This window comes from Streptopelia decaocto (genome assembly GCF_964273445.1).
Source record: "Streptopelia decaocto genome assembly, chromosome: 1".
Classification (NCBI taxonomy): domain Eukaryota; kingdom Metazoa; phylum Chordata; class Aves; order Columbiformes; family Columbidae; genus Streptopelia; species Streptopelia decaocto.
The window spans coordinates 52,101,722-52,127,931 of NC_138663.1; the positions used below are offsets into that span (position 1 = coordinate 52,101,722).

At 38.9% G+C, this 26,210-nt stretch overlaps 1 protein-coding gene across 2 annotated transcripts in view; it reads left to right on the forward strand.

Moving 5' to 3' along the window:
• LIN7A (lin-7 homolog A, crumbs cell polarity complex component) overlaps positions 1–17,580 on the forward strand; it is a gene marked incomplete at its 5' end in the record, with an annotated part of 49,005 nt that extends 31,425 nt beyond the window's left edge. Inside the window, 4 exons of one of the 2 annotated variants that reach the window (XM_082061264.1) lie at positions 5,520–5,591; positions 7,974–8,183; positions 13,749–13,961; positions 15,494–17,580. In XM_082061264.1, the coding sequence (XP_081917390.1) occupies positions 5,520–5,591; positions 7,974–8,183; positions 13,749–13,961 (495 nt within the window). In that variant the 3' untranslated portion in view covers positions 15,494–17,580. The remainder of the gene's footprint in view (positions 1–5,519; positions 5,592–7,973; positions 8,184–13,748; positions 13,962–15,493) is intronic. The other variant, XM_082061263.1, reaches the window with a different exon arrangement.
• Positions 17,581–26,210: the final 8,630 nt, after the last annotated feature.

A 26,210-nucleotide genomic window follows, 5' to 3' on the forward strand; every position in this document is an offset into this window, starting at 1 on the left:
TGAGAATTGGCTGCAGATTTTGGGAAGAGGGGAGGAGAGAGGCCAGCAGCTGTGCTGAATAAAGCACATACACACAGACGTGAGCTCTTCTTACCATGGTAAAAGACTGATTGAGATATTCCGTTCCACTTGACATCTTAGAAGGGAGAAATACTTACTTCATCCTTCTGAACATATGAAGGCAATTAGGAAGACGGGGATTCAGCGTAGTTGATGGAAGAAGCATCATACTGAGGTATAAGTAAATAATTTCTCTTTTGTAGCTTAGCCTCAGTTCTGCAAGGATGCACATGTCTACTGCTCCACTGACATGACTGCATAAGTGCAAGGAAACCAATTATGTCTTGCTTGCACTGGTTATTTGCACACTAACTCTTCCCTCTGTACTGTCTATCAGGCTCCTGTCTTCCCTTCCTTGAAAGTCTTCTTCCAAAAATAGATATACAATCCTCTTCTACACTGAAGCAATAAAAAATATGGCAGACAAAAGACACTAAACCCATATGGTTCCAATGTATGTGCTAAACACCGCTTATCAATCACTTTGCAGGTTGCTGCTTCATTCCACCCTTTAACCTGCTTACCTATGGCACTTACTTAGGTTGTGACTTCTTGAAGGAAGAGGTTTATGTCTTTTTATGTATTATCATACTGCAAACACTGTGAAAACACAGCTGCTTACTACTTCTTACATATGTTATCTCGTGCTGTGAAATCCCCAACATTTTCAAAAATGTTGCCTCCTCACTTAGAAATCTCAGAAAAGTTTATCTGAGCCTGCTACTTCACAAGTTTAAATTGCAATATACTCTGCCTTGGGTTTTGTTTGTGTTTCTTTTTAACATTTGTTGATTGCTGTAAAATGTTTTCTGCCTCACACCTCTTTTGTTTTGATGTTTAGACTGAGTTGCCTTCACATATTGAGCATCATTATCATAGGTACAGTTGCACTTAGAATTATGTAATATTTCATCAGGGGAGGAAGCATTGAATACCTCTCACAGAAGTTAATGGAACAAAATCTATTTAATTAAATTGTAACTTGAAGAATTCAGCAGAAAAGATGCTGCATCATTCAGGTTGTAAACAGAATGCAGCTTCTGGCCACTTTCATAAAATAGGCTGCTAAATGCACTGTAATTCCTGGACCTCCTTCTAAAGCTTCGCATTGCCTTAAATAGGCCAGCACAGTATGTGCTTTTTTGTTATGAGTTCATGTGGAGCAATTTTTGTTAAGAAGTTGGCTCCTAAAGTACCTGTAAGGTACCCATTCCCGTGCTTCAGTAACGCTAAACCAGCTGCTTTGCCTCCCAGCCAAATGTGTGGGGCTGAGAACCATCATCATAACAGTAATAACTGCTGCATCTGACTCACTACAGCTCCTGCTGGGAGTACAAGGAGGATTCACTTCCAAGTTCAAATTTTCTAGTTGTAATTTTCCTCCCTCACTCTTTTTGTGTTTTTTGCATACTGTGGGAGAAGAACTTTAGATGATGGTGTCTGAAGAGACTACCTGCAGAAGCTGGAGAAGTCTGAAATCTATATTCACGCTTTCAGGAGTATTTCTTGATAGGAGTGTTGTGTTCTCTGCCACACAGGAAAGAGAAAACGAAGCCAAGTGCGTCGGGCTCCAAAGCACAAATGTGATCTGTGTGAACAAACCTGTCTGTAGCACACTTCTGCCCCACGAATGTTCACCATACAGACACTAACAATCTTGGTAGAAATTGCTGTGACGGAAAATTATCTGAAACATTATCACTTACCTTACAGGTGCAGCTTTGTGTCTTGTAACATTGACGTTTCACCTACAATTTAATCTCTAATATAAATGAATCGTGGAAACTCTTTACCCTAGGCACTAGACCATCAGATTGTGTATGGACTCTGCCAGCAAATGTTACTAAACACCCATGTAGTCTTTTAGACACTCTAAAAAGAAATAGCTGTGCATATGAAAATAGATAGGCAGCTTTTTTTCAACTCGGTAACATATAGTAACAATATAGATACTGCCTTGGGCAACTGGCTCTAGGTGGCTTGAGCGGAAGGGTTGGACAAGGTGCCCTCCAGAGATCACTTCCAACCTCAACCAGTCTGTGACTCTGTGATATGTTAATTGTCTTTCTTCAGTACATTCATATTATACAACGATGTCTTTTGAAATTATTCATCTTTCATGGTCAACAGAGGTCACTGCTTTAAAAGGCTTCTTTAGTATTAATAGATATCCTAACGGAGCTTTTCAAATACCTGTAATTAAATTCTGCACCTTTTACTTCTGTACTGAATGATATTTTGACCAAATAAAGAAATCTACAGAAGGTCTTATAAGGACATCTTAAGGATGACATTGTTAGATTCAGGAGAATCCCTGTATGCTAAAAATGGAATCAGATGTACAGATAACAGTAGGTACTGAAAGGAAAGATTTTATGAAAACATTTCAATTACTTGTCATGTACAGTGGATTGAACAAAAATCTGTCTTCCACTCTGGCTGGATTTAAATGCCACTTTATTTAATTTGAGAACAAAGAGCATTTTCAGTTTATCTGTTGGGTGCACACAAAAGAGGCAGCAGAATGGATTCGCTGTGCACAAAACATGGGTAAAGTCTTACTGGGAACAACATAGATAAAGAGGTTAGTGTGACTACAGGCAAACAATGATTATTTATGAACTTCGGTGTGCTTTTTGTGCATTGCTAGAATGAGCATTTATTACATCTGACCCTACAAAGAGTTTAAGGGGCTTGGTGGGATGGGTTCAATTAATCTGGTTTTGATGGTTAATAAAAAGCAAGTCATGTAGGTGGGTGTTTTATCCTTAAATTACACTGAAGATGATGTTACAGTCCAATAGTATAATTAGATTTATGAATGCCTCAAGCAGGTATTCAAGACTGGTCACATCTGTTGCTTCTAAAGAGTTAGATTTGACATGCAAGACTTATTTTCCTGAGAATTGTGCTACAGATACTCTCATCACTGATAACTGTTTGCAGAACACCATTTTGAATCCATTATCATTGAGGAGTTACGAATGAACACAAGGATTATATGACATAATTGATTGTGTTTTTCAGAAGTTTTTGAGTTGGTAGATTCTTTTTTAACATACTAGTTTGATCACACACTAGGGAGTTTGTTCTTTCACCAGTATACAAATTAGTTACCAGGATACTAGATGTTAGTAAGCCTACTAGCTGCATACTGGTAGGATGCAGACAATATGGAGCTACATGACATCAAACCTAGCCAATAATCACATGAATGTGTCATTATCAGCTCACCTTTATGATATTCTACCTTAGTAATTAATATTTTAAAGAACTCCTTAGTAACTGTTCTTATATTTGAAATATTGCAACCCATTTTTGAAACTATTTAATGTCATAATAGTTCAATAATCAAATATATGCTTTTAGATGTTATAGGCAGCCACAGCATTTATAGCTGTGCAAGCAAAACCAGTATGTACAATCAGCTTTTATGCTTTAAGAGAAAGGGAGACCCGCAGATACCAAGAAAATACAGTATAATCAGTGGTTCAATGCAGTATAGGTTTTGAAGTAACAAGTATTTAATGATTCATTACTGCAATACACAGTATTCTTCTTATATAATGTAGCACTTGTTCTTGTAATTATATAAGAATATGTCCTACAACATAACACAATAAACTTGGAACTGATCTGTGCAGGATAATGCTGAGCACGTAGACTCAACACATTTTTATGATGGCATAATCCAGTACAAAGACAGAACAAACCAGAGATCCTTTAGAGGCTATAAAAGAGCTTTCTTTTTCCATATTTTAAAAATTAAAGGCAAAATCCTGACCTCTGCTGAAGTCAATGTCAATTGTACCAATGGAAGCAAAATTTCATTTCAAATAGGGAAAGCAGGAAACTTTTTGGTGTGCTCCCCTCATCTCAGTTTTCTTCACTGGCCCAAGCTTTTCTGAATTAAGTCCTAGAATGACTTATATGCTGACCATAGTCAAGAAAAATAATATTTTTGCTGTATTTTGAAAGTGGTTAGCATATTTTAGATCTCTAAAATGGATTTCATACGTTACCTCCTTTCATTTTTCACATTTCCTGTGTGTATGATATCCCTCAGAAAAGGTTTGGAGATCAGTTATCCCAAACATTTTACTTCTCAAGAGTGTTTGATTAGCACTACTACATCTGTCTGCCAAGATCAGAAATGAGCCACACATCTTAATTCCATGTAGGTGTTTGTAACAATATATTCATCAGTGTGTAGGTTTTACAACAACAGGCTCAGTGGGGAGAGATAGATCATTATGGTACTGCATAGCGAGTCATCAGGACAGGGGGATAGGGAAGTTTTACCTATCAATAGGACAGTTAAATACAGGATCTGACACCTTCTCCGTCAAAGTAACATTTATATTACCAGAGAGAGAAGTTTTGGCGCTCCTGCCAAAGTGTCACCAAATCAGTGAAAGGTAAATAGGTTTTGGAAAGTGAGATTGAATCTGCACTCCTCAAGGACCCTAAGAAAGAGATTGCTGTAAAAGCCAACATACTTTACCAGCAAAGGTTCTCTCTGAGGAATGCAACCTCAGACATAAAGCACATGGGAAGATGAAATTCTTGATGACATAGGTTAAGCCAATGCCCATAGCAAATCAGTGGCATATAGGAACATTTTTTTAGGTTTGGTGGTTTTATAAGAAAATTAAATAAAATGTCTTGCTTGTTTGCATTCACCTTTATCTTTCAAAAAATATCTGTATTTATATATAAATATTTTTATAAGTTTGCTTTCAAAGTAACTGGCTAGTATCAAAGCATTTTTTTATATTTTTCATCTAAGAGTGTGACAAATGTAGAGAACAAAGGGCCAAGAGTGTATACGAGAAAAAAACAGCAGGCAGAAAGCTGTAATATTGGCAGTGGTGATTTACCCATTGTCCATGTCTGACCTACCAGACTGCCAGTCATTTTGCAATTCCTACCTATGGTTGTTGGAAACCAGTAGTGTGACCTTTCTTCAAAATTTTATTTTCACCTTCTTTCTTCAGCATCTGCATGCTGAGCATCTTACATATTTTTTTAACATCAGTTTCCTAAATTTTTAGTTCATCGGAAAGTTCAAAGAACAAAGAAGCCCTTGTTGGAGCCTAAGACACCACTCAAATCAGTTCAGATAATCTGCATGCAAATCAGTTGCCTGGAGACATCAGTTTTTAATAACCTAGAACCTAACTGTCCTGTTTTGGGGAAATGATGTGCTAGAGTTGGGAAGGGAGTCATGCTGGAAGATGTACAGTTAAGTTGGCAAAGTGTCGTGTGAAACACAGATTGGTGGTTTCTGTAAACCTAAGCATGCACAAGTTTAGCAGTCACTTCACTGGGTGATTGCATGAATACAGCATTAATGAAAGGTAGTCTTAAGAGGGAAAGGGACTGTCCTGTCTGGGCTAATATAAAGTTCTTGTTTTGCTTCTATAATTAATTTCGTTTTATTTTCATGAACATTTTAGGTGTATCAATACATGCATGAAACCATAACTGTTAATGGCTGCCCCGAATTCCGAGCCAGGGCCACTGCAAAGGTAGGACACGTGCAACTGTTGAAATACGTGTTACCAAAGTGACCCAGTAATTGACTGTGCGCGTGTGTGTTTCAGGTATTCGTGTGTACACTGTAAGAAAATTTAGACATCAGTGGCAGCCCAGAGTCTAGAACCAGTGCTACTTCCCAGGTAACAATCATAATGGAAAATTTCAACCTTTATGCTGCTTCTGTAGCTTAAGAAAAGAGAATGATTTTATGGAAATTGATGCTTTTTTGAAAAGATGCTTTGCAAAAGCAAATATACTGGTTCATTCTATAGAAGTCTGCCTGCAAAAAACAATATTTTAATGGACTATTTTCCCATACAGCACATCCAGAGAGGACACAATGATTTGGGAGACAGAAACTAAACAGTCAAAATTCCACTTTTAACTAATGGGAACTGTAGGTACTGAGCAAGTGGTAAGAATGAACAGTGACAAAAATGGCCTGATCAAGAGACTCTGCAGCCAAATGCAAGCCCATTTTTTCTGATGCATTTCCCATTTTAATAAAATATATTGCCTCTTTGTCCATGTAGACCTGCCTTTCTTATATCCTTAGATGGTGAACAGCTACATTACTGCTACTCCTGAAATTATAATTTTCTAAGGGAAAGTACCCATTCTATGTGCCAGTATGCAATATGAGCTGTATTTTTGTAACATGTACGAAGACAGATGCTTCCAAACACGGAGGTCTACCATGGCTTTCTTTTTCCCATTATCATTTTGTGCTCCACACTATCTTCTAGATGGTATAGCAGATACTATGCAAAGCAGGTAAACCTGCAAAACTTATAAATCTTATTTAGACATACTTCTTTATGGTCCCACTGCTGTGAAGTTAGTGACAAAACTCCCTGAAATCTTAATGGAACTAAGATTTTACCATTATGTATTTGTGTTAAGTGATTTTCATTTAAAGCTGTACCAGAAGATGAAGGTTGGGAGTGTGTTACAAAAGTATTTTAGAGAAGCAAGCTCTATAGCAAACAGCGAATAACCTAATATACACTAAATTGCAGTATATTTTCCTTACAAAATGGAATGTTCTTTTCTGTAGGCTGTTCATCTGGTTTTAACCTTCTTCTAATTGAAAGTTAATGGACAATATAATATTGTAAGGTCTATGCTTCTGTATAGAGAAATGTTTATATGAAATCCTGATTTGTCTACGCTGCAGGTAAACATAGAAACTACTGCTATGTTCTGTAGTAAATGGGGAGAAATCCAATTAGTGTTTGCCATTCTCATTTCTTATTCATATAGAACAGCAGGGTTACAGAGCAATGTTTTGATATCACAATATTTCCTGGTTATTTCTGGGCTGTCTGCATTGCATTCTCCTAGTGCATTCATGTCTGACATAAAATGTATGCATGATGACGAAGTCTGCATGTGCCAAAACATGTAACTGAGAATGATCCATTATGTCACATCATCCACTAGCTTCTATTAAGCATAAGCATTATTAGGATGCTCAAAACATTAGCATAATGCAGAATTGTTTGAGCAGTTTGGACTACAAATACAGGTTGAAAAGGATAAAATGTTTTCTTAATGTTTATTTAATGATTTATGAGAATCTGTAAGTAAGAAAATACTTGCAGTGAAAAATGAATTATAAGATGTAATATTTTTCTGGATGCAAGCTTTACAGTTTGTTATGTGGGTTGTTTTTTTTTTTTTGCCAGAGTAAGATTAACAATCTAGGATTTTTCTAATTGATTTATAAATCTATTATTTTAAGATTTAATTTTTAAATAAAAGTTTGGATCCAATTATATTATAAAACCTCATATTCCAGTTCCAGGAGTTACTTAGTTTGAGAAATTTCATAAAGATTATAAATTCAACTTTTTAAAATAAGAATATCCTTTTAGGATTTTTTCCTGTGCCAAAAAAATAAATAATTCCGCACTTCTGGAAGCAGAGCAGAGAGTTAACAATTCAGTCCGTCCACTTCATTTCAACTAGGAACACAGTAGAGATCACATTATCTTACCCCAGAGCAACACATTTTCTCCCTGTGAAAAGGCAAAGAAGAAATACACTAGTGATTGCAAGTGCTCACCACTGTGCAGTCGGGCTTCCTGGTGCCTCCTTCTGGCTCTGCCGCTAACTTTCTGTCTTACCTTTGACAAGTCACCTAAACTCTCTGTTCCTCTGCTTATTCTTTTATTTCAAAAGCATTGGCATGGAATGTATTAAAAAAAAAAAAAAGAAAAACACACTCAAAACAAAAACCAAAAAACAATATGCTTTCAGATGATCAGAAAAAGTCAGAGTAAGATACCGTAATGTTTTCACAAGAATTAATTCTTCCTGCATGTCAGTGTTCTCCCTGCATAACCAAATCACTCCTCTTTTTCCTCCAGGCAACAGTGGCTGCTTTTGCTGCAAGTGAAGGCCATTCACACCCACGAGTGGTGGAGCTGCCAAAGACTGATGAAGGCCTGGGCTTTAATGTCATGGGAGGAAAGGAACAAAATTCACCTATTTATATTTCTCGCATCATCCCTGGAGGAGTGGCGGAAAGGCATGGAGGACTCAAACGGGGGGACCAGCTGCTTTCGGTTAACGGAGTGGTAGGTGGAAATTTGATAGAGCTTCAATTTCATCTGGATGCTCCTTTTTCACAGCTGCTCTAATGCCATGATATGAAATGCAGCCACATAAAACAAAAAGAAATAGCTCTGTGAGGGACCTTCGGTATGCATTTGTGATGCAGCGAGGCAAAGCATCATCGACAACTTTGTGCCACTACAGTTTCTGTTGTAACGGAGGGTGCTTGAAGAGCTTCATTTTAAATCCACACCACATGCTCTGTTTCCAAGGAAGCTATGTCTGTCTGAATTGATAATTCTGCAAATTCCCTTTGTAGTAAAAGCATAATAACGGGCTTTGTGGTTCTTGCACTTCATCGCCTCTGAGACACTCAGCCCTACCCAAGCACAGTGATGCCTCAGTGCCACTTGTGCAGTCTTGTGACCTTCAGAGTGTTTGAACACATAAAAGAAATTTAGTAAGAACATTTGGTGCTGATTTGCAGTGGAGGATACATTCCAGATTTCTGTCAGTGACATTCATCCAGCTGAGATATCTTTGTCAGAGAAATCAGGTGTACAAACGAAAACATACAGGGATCATGTATTTTAAGAAAAAAGATACACTTTTTGCATTGTCATTTTTCTTGTAAGTCAATACTTCAGGGTATATATATTTTGTGTTAGTTTCACTGTGAATGTCAGTATGGAGCTAAAAGTGAAAAGAGAGGAAAAATAAGGCTCTGACTATATGACATGGGTCAAATTCTGCCTTTCATTTTGCTTTTTCTTCCCTTTTACAAGGGAATGTAAAGTACTGAAAGGATAAGCATACTCATTCATATAACCCTACACTTCTCTTAATGAAAATGTAATCCTTTTTCATGCAAAACCTCCATCTAAACCTCATGTTTAAATACACAAAAGGCACGTAGGAGCAATTCTTGAATCCAGTCATAAGAGTTTCCAACTTAAATTTCCTCTTTGTTACAATCCCATAAAGAATGAAAAACAAATGCAGCTTTCTGCATGCTTTCATGTTGTCATCTGTTTCTCTCAACAATAGCTATTCCCTTTCACTTGAAACAAAATATCAGTGCAACACTTCAGACAGACTTTTTACCACTTTTTCCATCAACCATAATGTTCTCAAAAAAGAAATAATAGATCTGGAAGCTTGCTTGCCCCAGTACACGATGAGAAAGGAAAGATAGGAAACAAAAAAAAAAGAAAGCCCACTGAAAAGATCATATAGTCTCAGGGAAAAAGAAATCAACTGAATATTTAAAAAGTGAATTGCCTGAACTTCACTGTTTGGAAGGAGTTCAAATAATTTTGTTGTTGTTTGGCACTTCTTTCAGCAGGTAAATAAAAAGGCAGATATAAAGAGTTGATATCCACTATTTGATGTGTGATTCTTAAAAAATCCTTTTACTGTCAACAGTGTCAAGGCAAATACTGGAGAAGAAAGTGGTGAACCTTCAGATGTCAAGATGCATTGAATCTGACTCTGTTGTCATCTCTATTTCATGATACTGTTCAAAAATTTTCTTGAATGTGCTCTAGAATATGTTTTTACCTAATGTAGCAAAAAAACCACAATAGGCACACGAGAAAGTTGTTTCAGAGATCTGATAGAAATATTTTTATGTTCGGAGTCTAAACAACAGAATTTGAAATTTGAATTGCAGTTGGAATTGAAATAAGGCCTATGAGCAACTGTTCATAAACTAATCTTGGGCTGAATTAAGCCCATACAATATAATTTGTAAAAAGGCAAAAATGATAGCAGTGGTAATTTGTTTGCAGACAGCTTGAGACAGGAGAAGAAAGGTCTAAATTTAACATTGTTCGCTGGGACTGGTTCACTCTGTGCTTCTCTCAATTTAGCTGGAAAAAAGCAAATAATATACAGTATGTACAATACAACAGACGGCTCAGCAGTGGAACATGAAATGAAAATGAAATATCTGTAACTTGTTTGTGCTCAGAAGTTGGTGGTTATCCAACTTCGTAATTATCAACATAAAATTAGAGCTGTGTGTTCAGAATGCAGATTTGTTATCCCAGCATGACTGGGATGATTGTTCCTTGAGCTGTTTCACTGGACATTAAAAATAGTGTTTTCTCATTATGCTGGGGATTTTTTTACATACTTTTGTCCAACCCCCTCAAAGTGAAGGAAATTGAAAGCAGTAAGCCCTGCAGATGGCTCAGCAAAGGCACTTGCTGGTGGCTCTTTGTATCTGGCAAAGATCCTGCGTTTGTCAGATACCTGTTGTGAGTCAGACACAGAAAGGGATGCAAAATAGGTTTATAACAGCTAATTTCTGAGCCAAGCATTTGCTTACGTGTATCTAATAGTAATACCTGTATCAGTTTCTCAACTTGTGGGGTAACAATCAAGAGACTTGGATTTTTTCTTATATATTTATGGCAAGTCTTTGAGCCTAGATACAGGAATGGTTGGTGTTTTCTCACACCATATCTGCAGTTCATTCAATGGTTTTTGTCTCTACAGTATTTTGCATCCCATTTTTTGATACAGTCTTTCAATACAATAAGGGAAATACAGACATAAGTATATATAAATATATGTCATCAAAAATTACAGATTAAACGAAGATACACATTCTGAAAAAAATTTATTAAATCCCATGTTTGGTGTAGATCCGCCCAATGTCCTCAACCAGTGTGATCTTGTCAGCAAAATCCCTGCAGGCAGGAATGATACCAGCAGGAGTCATTCACCAGCATAACCTCACAGGTTTGCAGAGGTAGAAGAAATCAAACAGCAAAACAACTTCCTGTGCTGGTATAAGCTCTTCTCCCTACTGCAGGGGGCTCTTATATTTAAGTTGTGCAGCTACAGCTGTGCAGGTAAAGCATTTGTAATGCCTTAGAAATACGAGTGCAAGCAGCAATGAAGGCATTAAGAGCAAGTGTAGCAATCACATTGATAGCAATTGAAAACTTTGGTTGTTAAGACCTGGGTTAGGTAGGTTTGGAGACTAGGATTTGTATTTAGCAGCACTATCGTGGCTGTTTTCCCCTCTCTGGTTATGGTTCACAGCTTTAGGCTGAATTCTGTGTCATTACTATTCAAGTCAATGGGAGTTTTCCATTGACCTGGATAGCAACAAAGTCAAACCCTTCATTTCTAATTAGAAAATACTGTCTGTTAACTGGAAGAACAAGGCCAGAGGCAAATGTGAAAGAAAACAGGCAATCATGAATTAAATACAGGTTACTAAGTCATATGAAGTATTAAAGTACACCACTTTGTTATTCCCTGAAAGAACAATCACAATTGCTTACTGGTGCCAGTTAGACCCATCCAGCTCTTTGAAAGCAAATGAGTATTTTAGCTACTTCATGTCGCTTGGAGGCTTACAATTTTTGTTTATAGCCTGTTCTAACTTCATACCATTCCACAGCAAGACTGATCACGACAGTGTCTTTTCCTCTGAGAGCCCATACCGTGTCACACTGGCCATAATTGACAAGCAGAAAATAAAATACAAAACAATGCCAAGTTTTATACAGTTCCTCTCAAGGTGAGAAGTGTGTTTACAAAAGCCAGTATCACCGTGTCACAAAACAATGAGTTATAAAAGATAGCTACTTACGTTATCTGCTGTATGATCACCTCTTCTAATATTGAGCAGTTATGGGGTAGGTGACATGGGGAATAGATTTTAATTTGTACCTGTGACTTGTTCGTTAAAGCAATTTCACAAAACACGCTGTGCCATCTATAGGTTTTTATCTGAAGTCTCTTTGGAGCATGAGGTACATTCACTCTTTCTTATCCAACAACAATTTCCTCTTTTTTTCTCCAAATTAACTTTGGCAGCAGTGCTTGTTCAGCAGATTTATCCCAATCACAATTTCTAGCAAATATGGACATTACACACCTTGATTTTTCTTGAAGATCTTTGAATAGGAGACCTACTAGAGGAATTTCATGAACATACAGTTCAAAAAGGTGAAATCGTTTATTTCTCTTAACAATCAAGCTTATATTTATTTCAAGGTTGCCTCTTTTCCTAGTAATCGTTTCAGCACCTGATAGTATATTCATTATTTCTCTAAGCTGCATTAATATTTTTGAAGCATCTTAACATTTCCATAGAAACATAGTCCAGTCAGTTGACCAAGACAGGTAATAATTATTTGGATTAATATGTTGAAGGTTGTTTAACAGGAGGCAGGAAGGTGATAAGCTTGAATTGTGTTGTTTGTATTATTTATGTAGAAGCGTATTGTGCCTGCTTCTTGAAACATTTAAATCATTATTTCTAGTTCAAAGCGTGCCACAGCAGAAGTAATTCTTATTCACTGTTCTTGCACAATGTTAGTCAGTCAAACAGGAGAGATGAAAATAGAAAGAATTTTCTTCTGACAGTTGCTGTAATCATGCTAAGTTATTCTTTTAGCATGAATTGTACTTCAATTCTTTTGAATGCTGCTGCTTCTCTTTGGACACCTGTTGGTATAGTTTCATTTTAAATAGTGTGGTATACGTGTAAGTTGTTAAAACACAATGTGTAGTAAAACTTTGATTTATTTTATGTGGGAAGAAAATTACTTATTTTTTAAATGGTCTAAAATCCATGTGAAGAGCTCACTAGTGTGGTCTTTTTTTTTTTTTTTCTGCGCAGAGATACTTTTGTTTGTTGGAATATATCCTGCAACACCCATGGGCAATCATACACCATTAGGAAATTTCATCCTTTCTCTGAAGGTGGGGAACAACCCACATGCCTGAAAAGCACTCCAGTCAGACCACTTAATGGTAGAAATTAAATACTCTTCACAGCTGAGTCACCTCCCCCTTTTGGAGATTTACCGTTTCAAACAATGTTAGCATAGAAATCAGAGCTTGAGCCCCTTTGGGAACACTTTGATTTCACAACAGGTATCATCTTACTGCAAACCGTTTTCCAGAAAAGGAGGGTAAATATATATTCCTTCTAGCAAGAATTTGCGATGTTTCAGTTGTTAGTGTTTGATTGCTTGCAACTAACCAGATAAAGGCTAGTTTATTTCCAGTGGAGAAGCCGTATCACATGAAGGATAAACGTGTGAGCAATGCCATTAGCTCTCTAGGACACGGGTTGTCCCGGAAGCTCTTTTGCCTGCAGCTCAGCAACTGCTTAATCGCCACACGTCGTCCCCTTCAGGATCCAAACAGGGCCAGGGCATAAGAAAGGAATTGCTGTTTCAAACTTGCAATTTCTTAATTTCTTACCAACATTTAAGTAGGATTTTATTTTTGTACCTTGCAAACAGTTTGTTTGGGTTTTTACTGCGGGGTTTGGGTGGTTTTTTTAACATCATTTTGTTTGCATAAAGCTTGTTGAATGTTTCCCCTCCTTTTCACATGGATCAGAAATTAGGTTTGTAATGAAACCTAAAACAGATCTGGGTTATTTAAAATATGAAAACTAGTATATTCCCAGCAGCGCATAACTCTTAACACTTTCCCTTAAAGGTCCCTTGAAAAATGTAAGGTATAGAAACTTCCTAAAACCCCGATAGCCTTTCTGTATGAAAAACAGGGCTGAGCATTTTTGTGATTAAATCTCTTCTCCCTGCTCCCAGAGCGTGGAAGGAGAGCACCACGAGAAGGCAGTGGAGCTGCTGAAGGCAGCCAAGGACAGCGTCAAGCTGGTGGTCCGCTACACACCCAAGGTGCTGGAGGAGATGGAGGCTCGCTTCGAAAAACTGAGAACAGCCCGGCGCCGGCAACAGCAGCAACTGCTCATTCAGCAGCAGCAACAGCAGCAAACTACGCAGCAAAACCATATGTCGTAGGTGAGAGGATTCATTGGTCTTCCCTAAAGCCCGCTGGCGGCACCCTGCCTGGGCCAGCAGTGCCGGCCAGGGTCCAGGGGCCCGTCAGGGCAGGGGCTGGTGCCAGGGCCCGTCCCAGCCCCAGACAGGGGCAGCCGGGGGGCACCAGGGCAGCCCCAGCCCCAGGCGTTGGGCACCTCCCTGGGGATGGGGACCAGCTCAGGCCAGGCCAGGATGTGGGCCCAGCAGGGTAGGGCTGTGGGGAGATGGAGATCAGCCCTGCTGCAGCATCGCTGGGATGGGAGCTGATGGCCCCAGGGTGCCAATATGGGGTCCTGGGGTGTGAGCAGGTAGGGAAGCCCTGGAGGGCTGAGATGGGGTCCTGGCCCAGGAGAACCCAAGGAGGGGTCAGGGACAGTCAGGGCTGGTGGTGACCTCAGGGACCCAGCAAGCATACACTGCAAGGAAGATGATCAGAACTCATTCCTTGGTGTATTTCCACATGGTCTGTCGCACTACAAATGCATTTTGAAAAAATAGAGGAAAGGCCCTAACAAATTCAGGAGCCAATTTCCAACTAATAACCTCGAGATCAATAACCACTGTGCAGCTCTGGCTTTACAAGCAAGACTGCATAAGAAGTCTGTAGTTACTGGGAACATTTTTTTTCTAATTAAAAACCAGGGCATTTGTAACAAGGAAGAGTATGCTACCAGATTTAGGCACAGCTTAATGTATTTTCAAATAGTCTGTTACCACTCTGTAACAGAACATTGAGAATTTCTGCTGGTACATGAAGAAAAGCTTTCCTATTCCTGTCCCTGCTGCAGGAAACCCAAACTTCACTCTGCAGTTCCTCTGCTGAGAACCCACAAGTGCTTATTTCTCGTTTCCAGTTTGGTAGGGAGTATTTAATTCACTCTCAGATGACCTTCAATATTACAATAGTTTACAAGAGCCTTGCAAGATTCCCAGTGAAGTCAAAACACATGGCATGTGAGGTACAGAGATACTCTATGCAGTTTTTCTGAAATCAGTGAGAGTTTGTGACATGAATGCAGTTATAGATATGCTCCATTGGCCCGAATGGTCAGAAACTGAAGCTCCCAGAGATGGTTTCATCATTAATAATGTTGATGCTGACTTCTGTTGATACTTAGGGGGAAAAGCCCACCTTGTAGACCCCCTGTGTTGTGACCACTGGAATTCCAGCTTTGTTGATGCAAACAAAGGCTCCAAGTGGGATCTGAATCCCATGTCAGGGCCTCAACTCAGGCAAGAGGTATAAACAGAAGTATTTCATTAAGCTAGTTTTGGGTTTCTGTATAAAATACAGTAGTCACAGGAGACAAACATACAAACGGCACAGTCGTTTTCATTTAACGTTTTCATTTTTTCAGTTACCTAAATCTTTTCATTAGCAAGGGAGGTATTTTTACTGATGTTAATTTTTCCTTTAAACTGAAAGGGAAGAAAGGCAGGCAGAGACAACCAGCAGCTGAATTCCTCATTTCTTCGTGCTTACTCTGAGAAATGCATTTCTTTAATTCTAGGTTATTCTCAAGAAAAAAAAAGCCTCGACCAAGAGTTCAGTAATCAAGCAACCAGAGCTGTTCTTCAGTATTCCAGCAAAAGGAAACAACTACAGGAACACAAAACAGAATTCATCTGGAGAATGTGCAGTACAAGAATAATGTAGTTAAGACAGCCATAGGGAGAGTACCTTCATGATAAGGCTTTTCAGCACACGGCAGTCACATGTACATAGTACTTTTGTGACTCTATTCCTAATAAGAATAGCATGATAGGTAAACCCTATGAAACAGAGAAGTCCAGGGCTTCCAAATAATTCTGTTTGAGCTAATCTTGCACTCCTTACTCTGACAAATTGGCCAGTTGGCTTTCTCCGGGCAGTGAAAGTTTTGTTTTAAGGAGATCAAGATTGGCTGCTTTTGGGGACGGAATCTTTCTCTACAGTTATCTCCAGAAATGAACAACGACATCGGTTCAAAGTTTTGCCACAGACATCAAACTCATACATCACACTTCATAGCCACTTTGTATATTGTAGAACTGTTTTAACCTAACTTCCTGTTTATAATTTTCAATTTTCCCTCTGGAAATAGCAATTTACTATATTTATAAAGTATTCCATTTGTAGAAGCAATTGGCTTTTTACTCTTGGTGTTTCCATATATTTTATTATGCATCAACAGAGTGAGAAAGTTTTAGGTCAATTTTAATTTTATTAGTAGAAAGTTAGGGAATCCTAGAACTGTATTTTTAAACGTAGGTATTGCTTGTATCTATTATAGTTACTATTCAGAAATCTATAACTGGATATATTATATATTTATTCCATAAAATATATATTGTCTGAATGTACCTGTTAGAGAAGTAGGGTCTTTGCTTAGCATGTATTGCAAATGTGGTAAGCTAATGTTAGCAAAAGACCAAGCTTTGTTTGGCAGATATTACTGTGATAGCATAATCTCAGCTTTTCTGCATTATTTAATTTATTTTCCAGGCTAATATTAATCTGTTTTAGAGAGGAGGAAGTGTAAGTTATTTATTTTAAGACTCACACATTATAATTTAAATCAATTTGAAGTTAGAGTTCTGACTTATTTTTAATCAAACCAAACTGGAATGTGCAAACAAAATATATAACTAAGTTCTTGAGTTTACATGTCTGCTTTTCCAAAGAAAATAGTCAAAGCTGGAAGGCTGTGTCATCTACTTTCAAGAAAATAAGTAAATGGAACCCCCAAATTCTAAAAAATAAATCATTTTCAGCATGCCTTCTAGGCTTCGTTAGAAAAGATGGGGAGAGAAAAGGAGCAGAGGGGAGAACCCTACTGTCCTTGCATGGTGGAAACTCCAGCTGATGTCAGTGAAGGTTTGGTAATGTGAGGAATGTAGAAGTGATCTGAACCGGTGTGCTGGTTGTGAACTTGGAAGAAAGTCAAAAATAACTAATATTTTGAAGGACCTATTCTCAAACAGAGAGGCAAAGCAAAACGGGAAATCGGCAGTATCATAGCATGTGTTAGAAACCAAATACAGGCTAGCCAACAGTCTCAACAGTGTTTGATTCATGTAAGTAGCCATTGAAAGGAGATTACTGTATTTTTAAAACTAAACAGTATGAATTCATCCAGAGAAGCCTCATTTTATACAGAGAAGTAAATCTACCAGCGGTCGTTGGTGACAATATCAATTAAGACAGTGGAGTTTGAGAATTACCAGGATTAAAGAAGAAATATATTGTATTGTGCTCTGCACGGTGTCTTTTTATACTTAATAAAATTGTATGTACCTATTTTAAAACTGTATTCTCAGACAGACACTGCTATTAATATTGACAATATATACATTGTTATTATGACTGCATATAAATGTTCTGTATCTCATCAGTACATTTTGAATTACACTGATAGCTGCATTTTCAGAGACCAAGTATTTAGATTTAGTCAGCCCACTGTACTGCATTTTTCCAAACCTCCTCCCCACCTCCTCCCCTGCTCTTCCTCAAAAAATTTAGGTTTGATGGAGTGGAATGTGCTGATTAGTAAATTTCAATGATAGAATGTCATTCATATAGAGACTCATATAAAATTCATTTTCATATATTGTTATTCAATAAATTATTTATACAAGCTAAAATTAACATTCTAGTCTTTGCCAACATTTAACGATAAGATGAAAGAAAAATAAAAGTAAAATGCAACATTCCGTTAATTTCAAGTGCAAGCAGGAAGAAGTAACTTTTTAAGGGTGACTTTTCATGCTCTTTACTGATCAATGAAATGTATAGCCACTTAATCACAGGATAATCTGTATCCCTAAAACAATCATCTGCACTTTGATGTAGACAGTCTTTTCATATGATTGAAATGTCTCTGGTCCTGATGGAGCAAGGCACTTCCACACATGCATGGCTGAGTTAGGACCTGAAGGACAAGCAGGGAGAACAACACTTTTTCCACATACAAGTCTGCAGGTACTTGTGCATCATATTTTAACCGGTCTCCTGGCATTTGCTATTTCACTGCACTGAACTGATATTCCTTCCATCAACTTGGTGAGTTTTATTGCTCACATTTACCTTTGGGGCTCCTTCATGTTTTCCTGCGTTGTCAGCAAACCACGGCAGGAGATCAAATAAGTCTTTTCTGTCTCTTTCTTACAGTAACCCAAAGGGTGCCACATAATTTTTATGAGCTCTTGCATCATGTTCACTTATGCTGAAGATACAGATGTAAGATCTAACAAGAACAGAAGTTCAGGGTTGGTGGCATTTACCTACCAAGGCTGATGGATCTACCACGTTAGGTGTAGGTTTTCTGTTTGCGACATCTGATTTGCACTCTATAGGGGACTGAAGGATTTCATCGCCTCTTATAAAGCAAGAAGCTCACCAGGGTGCATTTTCATCTTTTCCTTTTACAGGGACAAATCATAGATGAAAGGTCAATGAATGCCCACGAGGGGAAGAAATTACATGAAAATCTACATGCAGTTCCCTGGTGAATAATACTGCAGACCTCTTAGTCCTATGCATCATATGTTTATATGTATTTATCGCAGCCACACTTCCAAGCTGACTTAGGAAATGTTGGCAACTTTTGCAGAAGGCACAAAATTATATGCCACATTTGCAGGAGAAGAAACTACTTATTCACCTACTAACTTTAGGGATTTTAGAGTTCTAAATGAAGTTAAGATCTCATAACCAAACAAGGGTCCTCGAATTAAAAAAAGGCTAAACAAGAAGAGTGGTTTTGCCTGTATTTGAAATAACACGGGATTTTAAGCACGATTTCAGATTTTAAAATAGTTATGCTCATAGAAGATGCATTTTATTACAGGATGAGAGACTGTTTCAGAAAGTAGCAATTCTTTCTGAATCTTTCTGAAAAAGGGATAATAAAAGAACGCTGACCAAACAATCTCCTAATGCAGAACTATGTCTAGAAGAGCAAAGGGGAGCCTTCTGTATATAAGCAGAGAATTACCAGCTAGAAGTAGGACTGTCCGTACATAAGCATTAGTGAGACTGTTTCTGTATCTAGCGTTCAATAAAAACAAAACAAGTTTCAAACCCAGAGATTATTCTGGGACAATTTGCAAGAATGTGCTGCCTGCTGTGATACATGTCTGATGAGAAACACAGTCCATTACACTTGAAGGTCAGGATAAATTAGGGATGTGTTCAAACAGCCTTGCAAGCAGACCCAAGCTGCCCCTGCTTCTCCATGAAGTGAATCCGGTCTTGAGCACTGACCCAGCACGATTTTGATATATGTTTGATGAATTCAATGCCCCTACCTTCAGCTGGCTAAAAACAAGCTGCCGAGCTTTTGTTGGTTGTTTCTTTGCTCAACAGAGAGTTGGAGGCATCCCTTGAATGCAATTCATTCCACCTGCCTCTGACATGTATTTTAAAACAGGATAAGGCATTTCATAAGTGGGTTTATAAGCAGAGCCACTAACTGAACAGCCTAAATCACTAGCTTGGAGTAAGTGATGTCTTTTGAGGTTTTTTGCTGCTTCAGTCATATGCAGCTTCCTAATAAATGCATAAATATCCAGCCCTCAGATTGAGAATTCCCTAGTCTAAAACCTCTGTGCACGCAGCTCAGATGACTAATAGATCTTACACATGATGTTGTTTTTAAGGAGGTTCCTGTTGCCACAGATGTCTGTCCTGAAACATTTTAAGAAATTTAAGGACTCAGAGCAGGTATCACTGGCAAAGTGCATTGGTCATGGTATAATACATGGCCAGACTACAACACGCCTCAGTCTGGGAATGATAACAGAAGTCTGTGCTGCCACCTGTACCACTGGGCTAGTGTGCATGCATTTTACAGTGCCTGCAGCCAAAAAGATAAACAACTGCTTTTGATTTTTGGTTACAGAAATGCACAACAATGAAAGCCATCAAGCTTTCAACATAGGAATCTGTGATGCCAAGAGCCATAGCAAAACTTCACCAGTTCTGAAATCTAGCAGCCTGCAGCTATCTAGGATAAAGTAAATAGATTATGAAAGCAGAAGATGTCTATAAGGAGCAGCCAAAATCCAAGAGAAGAAAATCCCATAAGGCTCTAATCTCCAATCTGCTTTAAATTTACTTTCTTATAGTTAGTTTCACTCATAAACTCATCTGACCAAAAGGGAAGCATATGATTCAGCAATTGCACTTTTCTCAAAACCATGAAGAGCTGATTGGGTGGATGGATGTCTCTTCCTTCCTCCTTCCTTCCTCTCTCTGAGGCTTGGATGAAGCTGGGGTCTATCTGCAGAAAGGTGATACCCAAAGATGTCCCAGTGCTACAGAGAGTTTTCCTATTAGCCATATTACAATTCCTCTCCACCAGCAATTCTCAGTGTATTTTCTCAAAGCGGGAATGTTTTATAGACCCACAAATTTGTGTTTATTTCAGTGAAAACTTGATGTTAGGCCTGAAGCTGTAAATCTGCCCAGCCTTTTCATTCTGACATCCCAAACCAGACCAACCACTGCACTTGTAATAATCCAGCTGGGAGCCTGGGATTAGTTTGTAAAGTGGTCCAATTAAAAACTGTATCCCAGGAGTCACTTCTCTAACATTTCTGTTGAAATGAAAGAAATGTAAAAAACAAACACAAAGTGTAACTTCAGAAGTACAGACAGTAACCAGTGCAATGCTAAAGAAAGGGAAAATACTTAAGATTTTTCACATGCGTGGAAACTTCTCCAGGAATATATATTATTATTTTTCTCTAAACAAGTTACTTTTCTATGTTGGGAGGAAAAAGCACTTATCTAGTTGCAGATTTTGGTGAGAATAAGGCAGGATTCCTGGCTAAAATGAGAAACAGCATGGGAAGAATCCTGTGTATGTTCAAGTAGCCATGAACAATTTGGTGGGTATAAGGGCGGGTCCCCCTCAGTTGAGAGTAACTCATACTTCTCGCGCTGATCTCTCTGCTATCCCAAGTCAACTCATATTTGATCCCCCCACTTTTTTGTCCCTCTCAAATTGACTAGAGCACAAGTATCACTATACAGCTATTCAAACTCTCCTACTGCAGTATTCCCCTCCCCTTCCTTCTCGGGGGCTTTCTCTTAGTTCAGCAGTGACAATTCTTGACCACATGCAGTCTCCTCAGTGAGCTGCGGCATTTGGGTTTGCCAGTGCTATCTCCTGGGGTGTTCTATAATACTTCCCTTGCACTACATATCCATTAGCTGCCCTCTCATGGCCACCAGTCAACTTTCACACTTCCTCTGCACAAAATACAACTATCCATGAGGAATACAGGGGAAAAAAATACATTGAGGGGTAGAAAAATGGCAGACAAATCTTGAAAAAGATCATCATCAGGGAACACCAAGAATGACCCTCTTTCCTGAGTCAGCTCCTTTTCAGCAGGTGATGATTTTCACCATCACTTATTTCCCTGCTGACAAAGCACTGCATGCAATGACACTCCTTGTAGAACAACCATACAGTTTCCTCCAGCTGAAACAAGAGGTCCTTGTCTGGAACTGACAGACACATAGAGCTTCTTGAAGGCACTGCCCAGCGAATTCACACACGTGCCATAGGGCAGAGTCACTGTGCACACACTGACTGTGTGAGCTGTACAGTGAGGAAGATTCAGCATGTCTGGCACACAGACCCACATCTGTCTGGGATTTTGGAGATGGAAAGTCAGCAACATCCTACCACAGAGTTAGACCCTTCAGCCATCCAGCCTGGAAATGTTTGTATCATAAAAAGACATCCAGGAATAAACGTTTCATTTGTTTCAAAATTCTATTCCAAAGTAAATTTTCAACAATAAGCAATGAGAAAAGAACTTTCTTAAACTTTTAAGGACCAAATGTCCAGAGGACTATCAATTTCTCTACTAACTTAATGGTTCAGGTGCAGAACTTATGCCAGCACCACCTTTCAAGCCTCAGTTTTATGCATGTCTGTGTTTATCTTGTCTGTAGTGTTGACAGAAAGAAGTTAAACTATTTACCATCAGGTCTTAGTACCTCTAAAGGAAAACACAAACTTGACTGCTTACAGGAAGGAGGCTTAAGCATCGAGTAACTCAAACTAAAATGTAGGTGCTGACTAGGTCTTCTGTAGCAATATTTTTCTACACTGTTTTGTATTGCACCGAATACCTGATTTCAATAACCTGTTCCAAAACATGTTAGATTTGTTTCCTATGTATCCACAGCAAGTTTACAGCCCTGCTGTATCAATACGTCCTAGCTGTCCTTACCTAGACTTGTGTCACATTTTAACCCCAGATAGCAATATAACCACTATGGCCGCTCGCTCACCATCCCCAGATAGAGGAGAGAATAAAAAGGGAATGGAGAAACTTGGATTGAGATAAACACAGTTTAATAAAATAACAAAATACTAATACACTATTACTAAATATATGTATAAAAAAGAATTAGAATATGAAATAAAAGATACTAAATTCAGTTCCTCACCAACTCCGTTTGCACCAAGCAGCCATCCCAGGAAGCAGCACCTGGTCCCCAAGAGCTGATCCCAGAAAGAGAAAAAAGCAGAAAGTCCCAGAGGCCTCTGCAAAAGGGCAGGATGGCAAAAGGCCAAACTGAAGAAACTCCTGAACAGAACTTCCTCGAACTGGTCTCAGTCCCAGCTCTGAAAAAGAAGCTAGCCTGAAGATCCTGAGTCTCCTTAAATATGAAGCATGACGCTAATGGGATGGAATACTCTTCTTGATCAGGCTGGGTGTCAGTCGAGGTCTGCCCCATCTATGCCCTCCTTATTAGCCGCCTCACACTGTAGGCAGAGCACTCAGAATGTCCTTGGCTCTCAGACCAGAGCAATTAAAAACATAAACTCTGTCCCGGGCTGTTATCTTCTTGTTCTCAAGCTAAATCGAGATAACGACTGTGCTAACTATGAAAAAGAAAGGTTTCTAACTCTGTGAAAAAAATTAAATCGTTTTCAGTCAAACCAGCACAACTCGACCATGTTCAGCGAGACAGTGGCACCGTGCAGCTCTCAGCTGAATAAACACGCTGAGGGAGACGCCTAGTGTAAAACGATGTTCATAGCATCTTTAGCTGCCCATTCCAGTATCATTGCTGCATTAAAAAGGAGACACGCACACATGTAGGCAACATCCATTCAGCGTATTTCCACACATTTCACAGTCCACACATTTCACAGTGAATGGACAGTTCAAAAAAGGCTCCATTTAACACGAGTAATAATACCACATGAATTCTCCATGTACTCACAATGGCTAATAGCAACAGGATAGCAGCAATAAAAGCGATATTCTTACTTGGGTAAGAATTCTATGGTTAATGTAAATATTGCTTAATATGATTAGTGGGCTGCACACAGTCAGGATCTGATCACACTACACCTGCTGTTGCTCAAGATCATACACATGCTGGTGAAAAAATTCCACAAAGCACCATTAGGCAAGTGTGTCTCCCGCACTGAAATAAATGAAACATGAAGCACGTGTCTTCATGCCTTGCTGACAGGAGCTTTGTGAACCAGGTGCAGTAACGATTTGATGCAAATCATGAATCCCACCCTGCAGCAGCTGCTCTGCTTTCAGTGGAGGACTTACCCAAGACAGTCATCAATTTGGTTTCCCTTGTAGCTGTGATTTTCTCGATGATGTCAACAGTCTGTACCATTGCCTGGCTCTACCTTCCTCAGAGTGGCACCCAAAAACAGTTGCAGATCATTAGATCCAGGTGCGCCTATGGACTAGAGACATTTTATTTCTCCCCTTCTAGACATTCTATAATTTTTTCTTCTTTCTCCCCAAACTCTAACCAAGGCTTTGATATTTAGCTTAAGCATGCAGGTATTTGAAAATTTTCCTTTTTCTCAGTAGGGAAAACAAACTAGGAGCTACAGTTTGTACACCATAGCTTATCTTCTCAGGCAGCATCCTCTCTGAAAGACCTGGAAGAAGGCAATACCCAAGAAACACCAGCTTGACAAATACAGAAAGCCTCAGAAAAGTGGCACCAGTGTTTGAAAGATAAAAAGGTATCACCAGAGGAAGGCAGCAAGGATGATAAAACACTCCTGTCATTGGCAAGCTCCAGTAGTGAAGTCCAGGCACCAACCACCTTCACCTTTTTTTCCCCAAAACATAAGGTGCAAAACCAGCACCTGAGAGGGAGGCAAGGGCCAGATCAGGTCTTGGGTCCTCAGTATGGGGACCAAATTCTCCAGTTCTGTCAGAAAGTCACTTACTCTGACAAGGGTTACAATCTTGGACAAAGAGGCATAAAGTGAGACCTATGCTCATCCTGGAATTGGCTGGTATCAAAGACTTAAATGCTAGGTAAAGTAAAAAAAATATTTTGATGAAATGTATGTTAATTGCTTGAAAGTTTCAAACAGTAATTTCCCAACATCCGTAAACAAGTCTTCCACTGAGGCTGGTTTCTTCCCTGTGTCCCCCACTAAGTCTCGAATGATTAGCTTAAATCTGAATGGAGCAAGGATGTGAGAAATAAATCATTGGCTCAAGTGCAAGTGATTTTCATGAGACACTGAAGAGTTTCCAACCAGATTCTTTGCTGAACTAATGAACCCTTGGCAGCTATCTGCATAACAATTAGTATACTTCTGGAGCATGATTTAGCAGCAGTCATCTTGCCTTGAGTAAATTATTCAGCTCGGCTACTCAGGAGTAATACTGATCTGGCTTACTATAGAGATGAGTGCAATCTTAAAGCAAATTTGCTCTGCAAGCCAAGACTCAAAGAATGACAATCTTCAAAGTTGCAGAAAAAAACAGGAGACAAAAAAGAACACTTCCAAATGTCAAATCAGATTAAGATTTGACAGGTTTCTCTGATGGCAACAGTAGCTGTTGAAGTGGCTGAAGTGACTTGGGAGTCAGTCAGAACACCTGACATTTTTCAGAGGCCCGTGTCAGTGAAGGTGGGATTCATTGCAGGTAACATCTCCCTAAAACAGAGGTTTCTGGTCTAAGCCAAACATGAGCATCTGCAGCTAATGGAGGGAACAATTCTCTCCAATGGGCCATTTTTGCCAGCCTTTATTCCCACCCCAGCTTTAACAGGTTTCTGCTTCATGCGTTGAAGCAGCGTAAGACCTTCCTCTCACCTTCCTCATTGAAAGTATGGTGGTTTCTTGGTTTGTCTGTAGAAACACCTATTTCCAACTTGCCACTGCAGAAAATACATTGGGTAATTACATCTCTCCCACCTCAGAATATTGTTAAAGGGAAATGTCTCTTTTTCTTCATTCGCTACAGAGTGAACTTAGATGAATAGATCAGATATAAAGCCTAAATTTTAAATGCTACATAATGCAACAATCTAACTGACAAGCACAAAAACATTTACCACCAGGGCAGTAACTGCCGAAGGTTATTGCACAGAAACCAGTCAAACTGATTGACTGTACGGAGTGAATAGTCAATAAATGAAACAAAGAATGATGTCTGCACATTGTCTGTAGCACACAGACGATATTGAATCAACAACTGCTAGGATGTAATTCTAGCAAATCGCATGCTACCTGACTATAAAACCATCTGGTGATGTGTATTTTGTCAGTTTCAAGAGACCAGAATATTAAAAATCAGAGATCATGCTGTCTGAAACCAGGGCTGGGAGACTTGCAATCCAACTCCAGAGAGCAGAAGGTGAGGCGAGCATTGCAGTGAGCTCCTTCCCCCAGAACTGTCCTCCAGCAGCTTGGAGGCTTCTTGAAGCTGCTTGAAGCTTCTTGAACCGAAAATGGGTGTTGTATTTAGTAGCCCTTGAGGCATTTCTCTTACATTAAACAGTCTTTCCCTCTCTGCCTTCCCATGCCACTCCTAGGTTTTTATCATGCCCTTGTCTTTTACCTAGGTCTTTTAATATAGAACTTCCTTGAGTCATCAGTCTTCCAGTGTTGGATAAATCATAAGAATTAAAAATAAAACAGTAGTTCTAGGTCACTCTGCAACCTACATTCCTCTTAGGGAATCTATTTGGGAATCTTGGATCATATTTGTTGCCGTGCCATGAATCTTTTCCTATTCTACATAGGTCTTTGGATGAGAGTACTAGAGGAGCCTGTATAGTCTGAGGGCACACTGAGATTTGTATAATAGCATGGAGATATTTTCTGATTGCTCATTATCTCTTTCTCTGTAACACCTAATACCATTTATTATAACTCTCAGATCTCTTTCCAGAGTTGCAGTTCCTAAGAATTACGTGACGTTAGCAGTGTTTTTCCC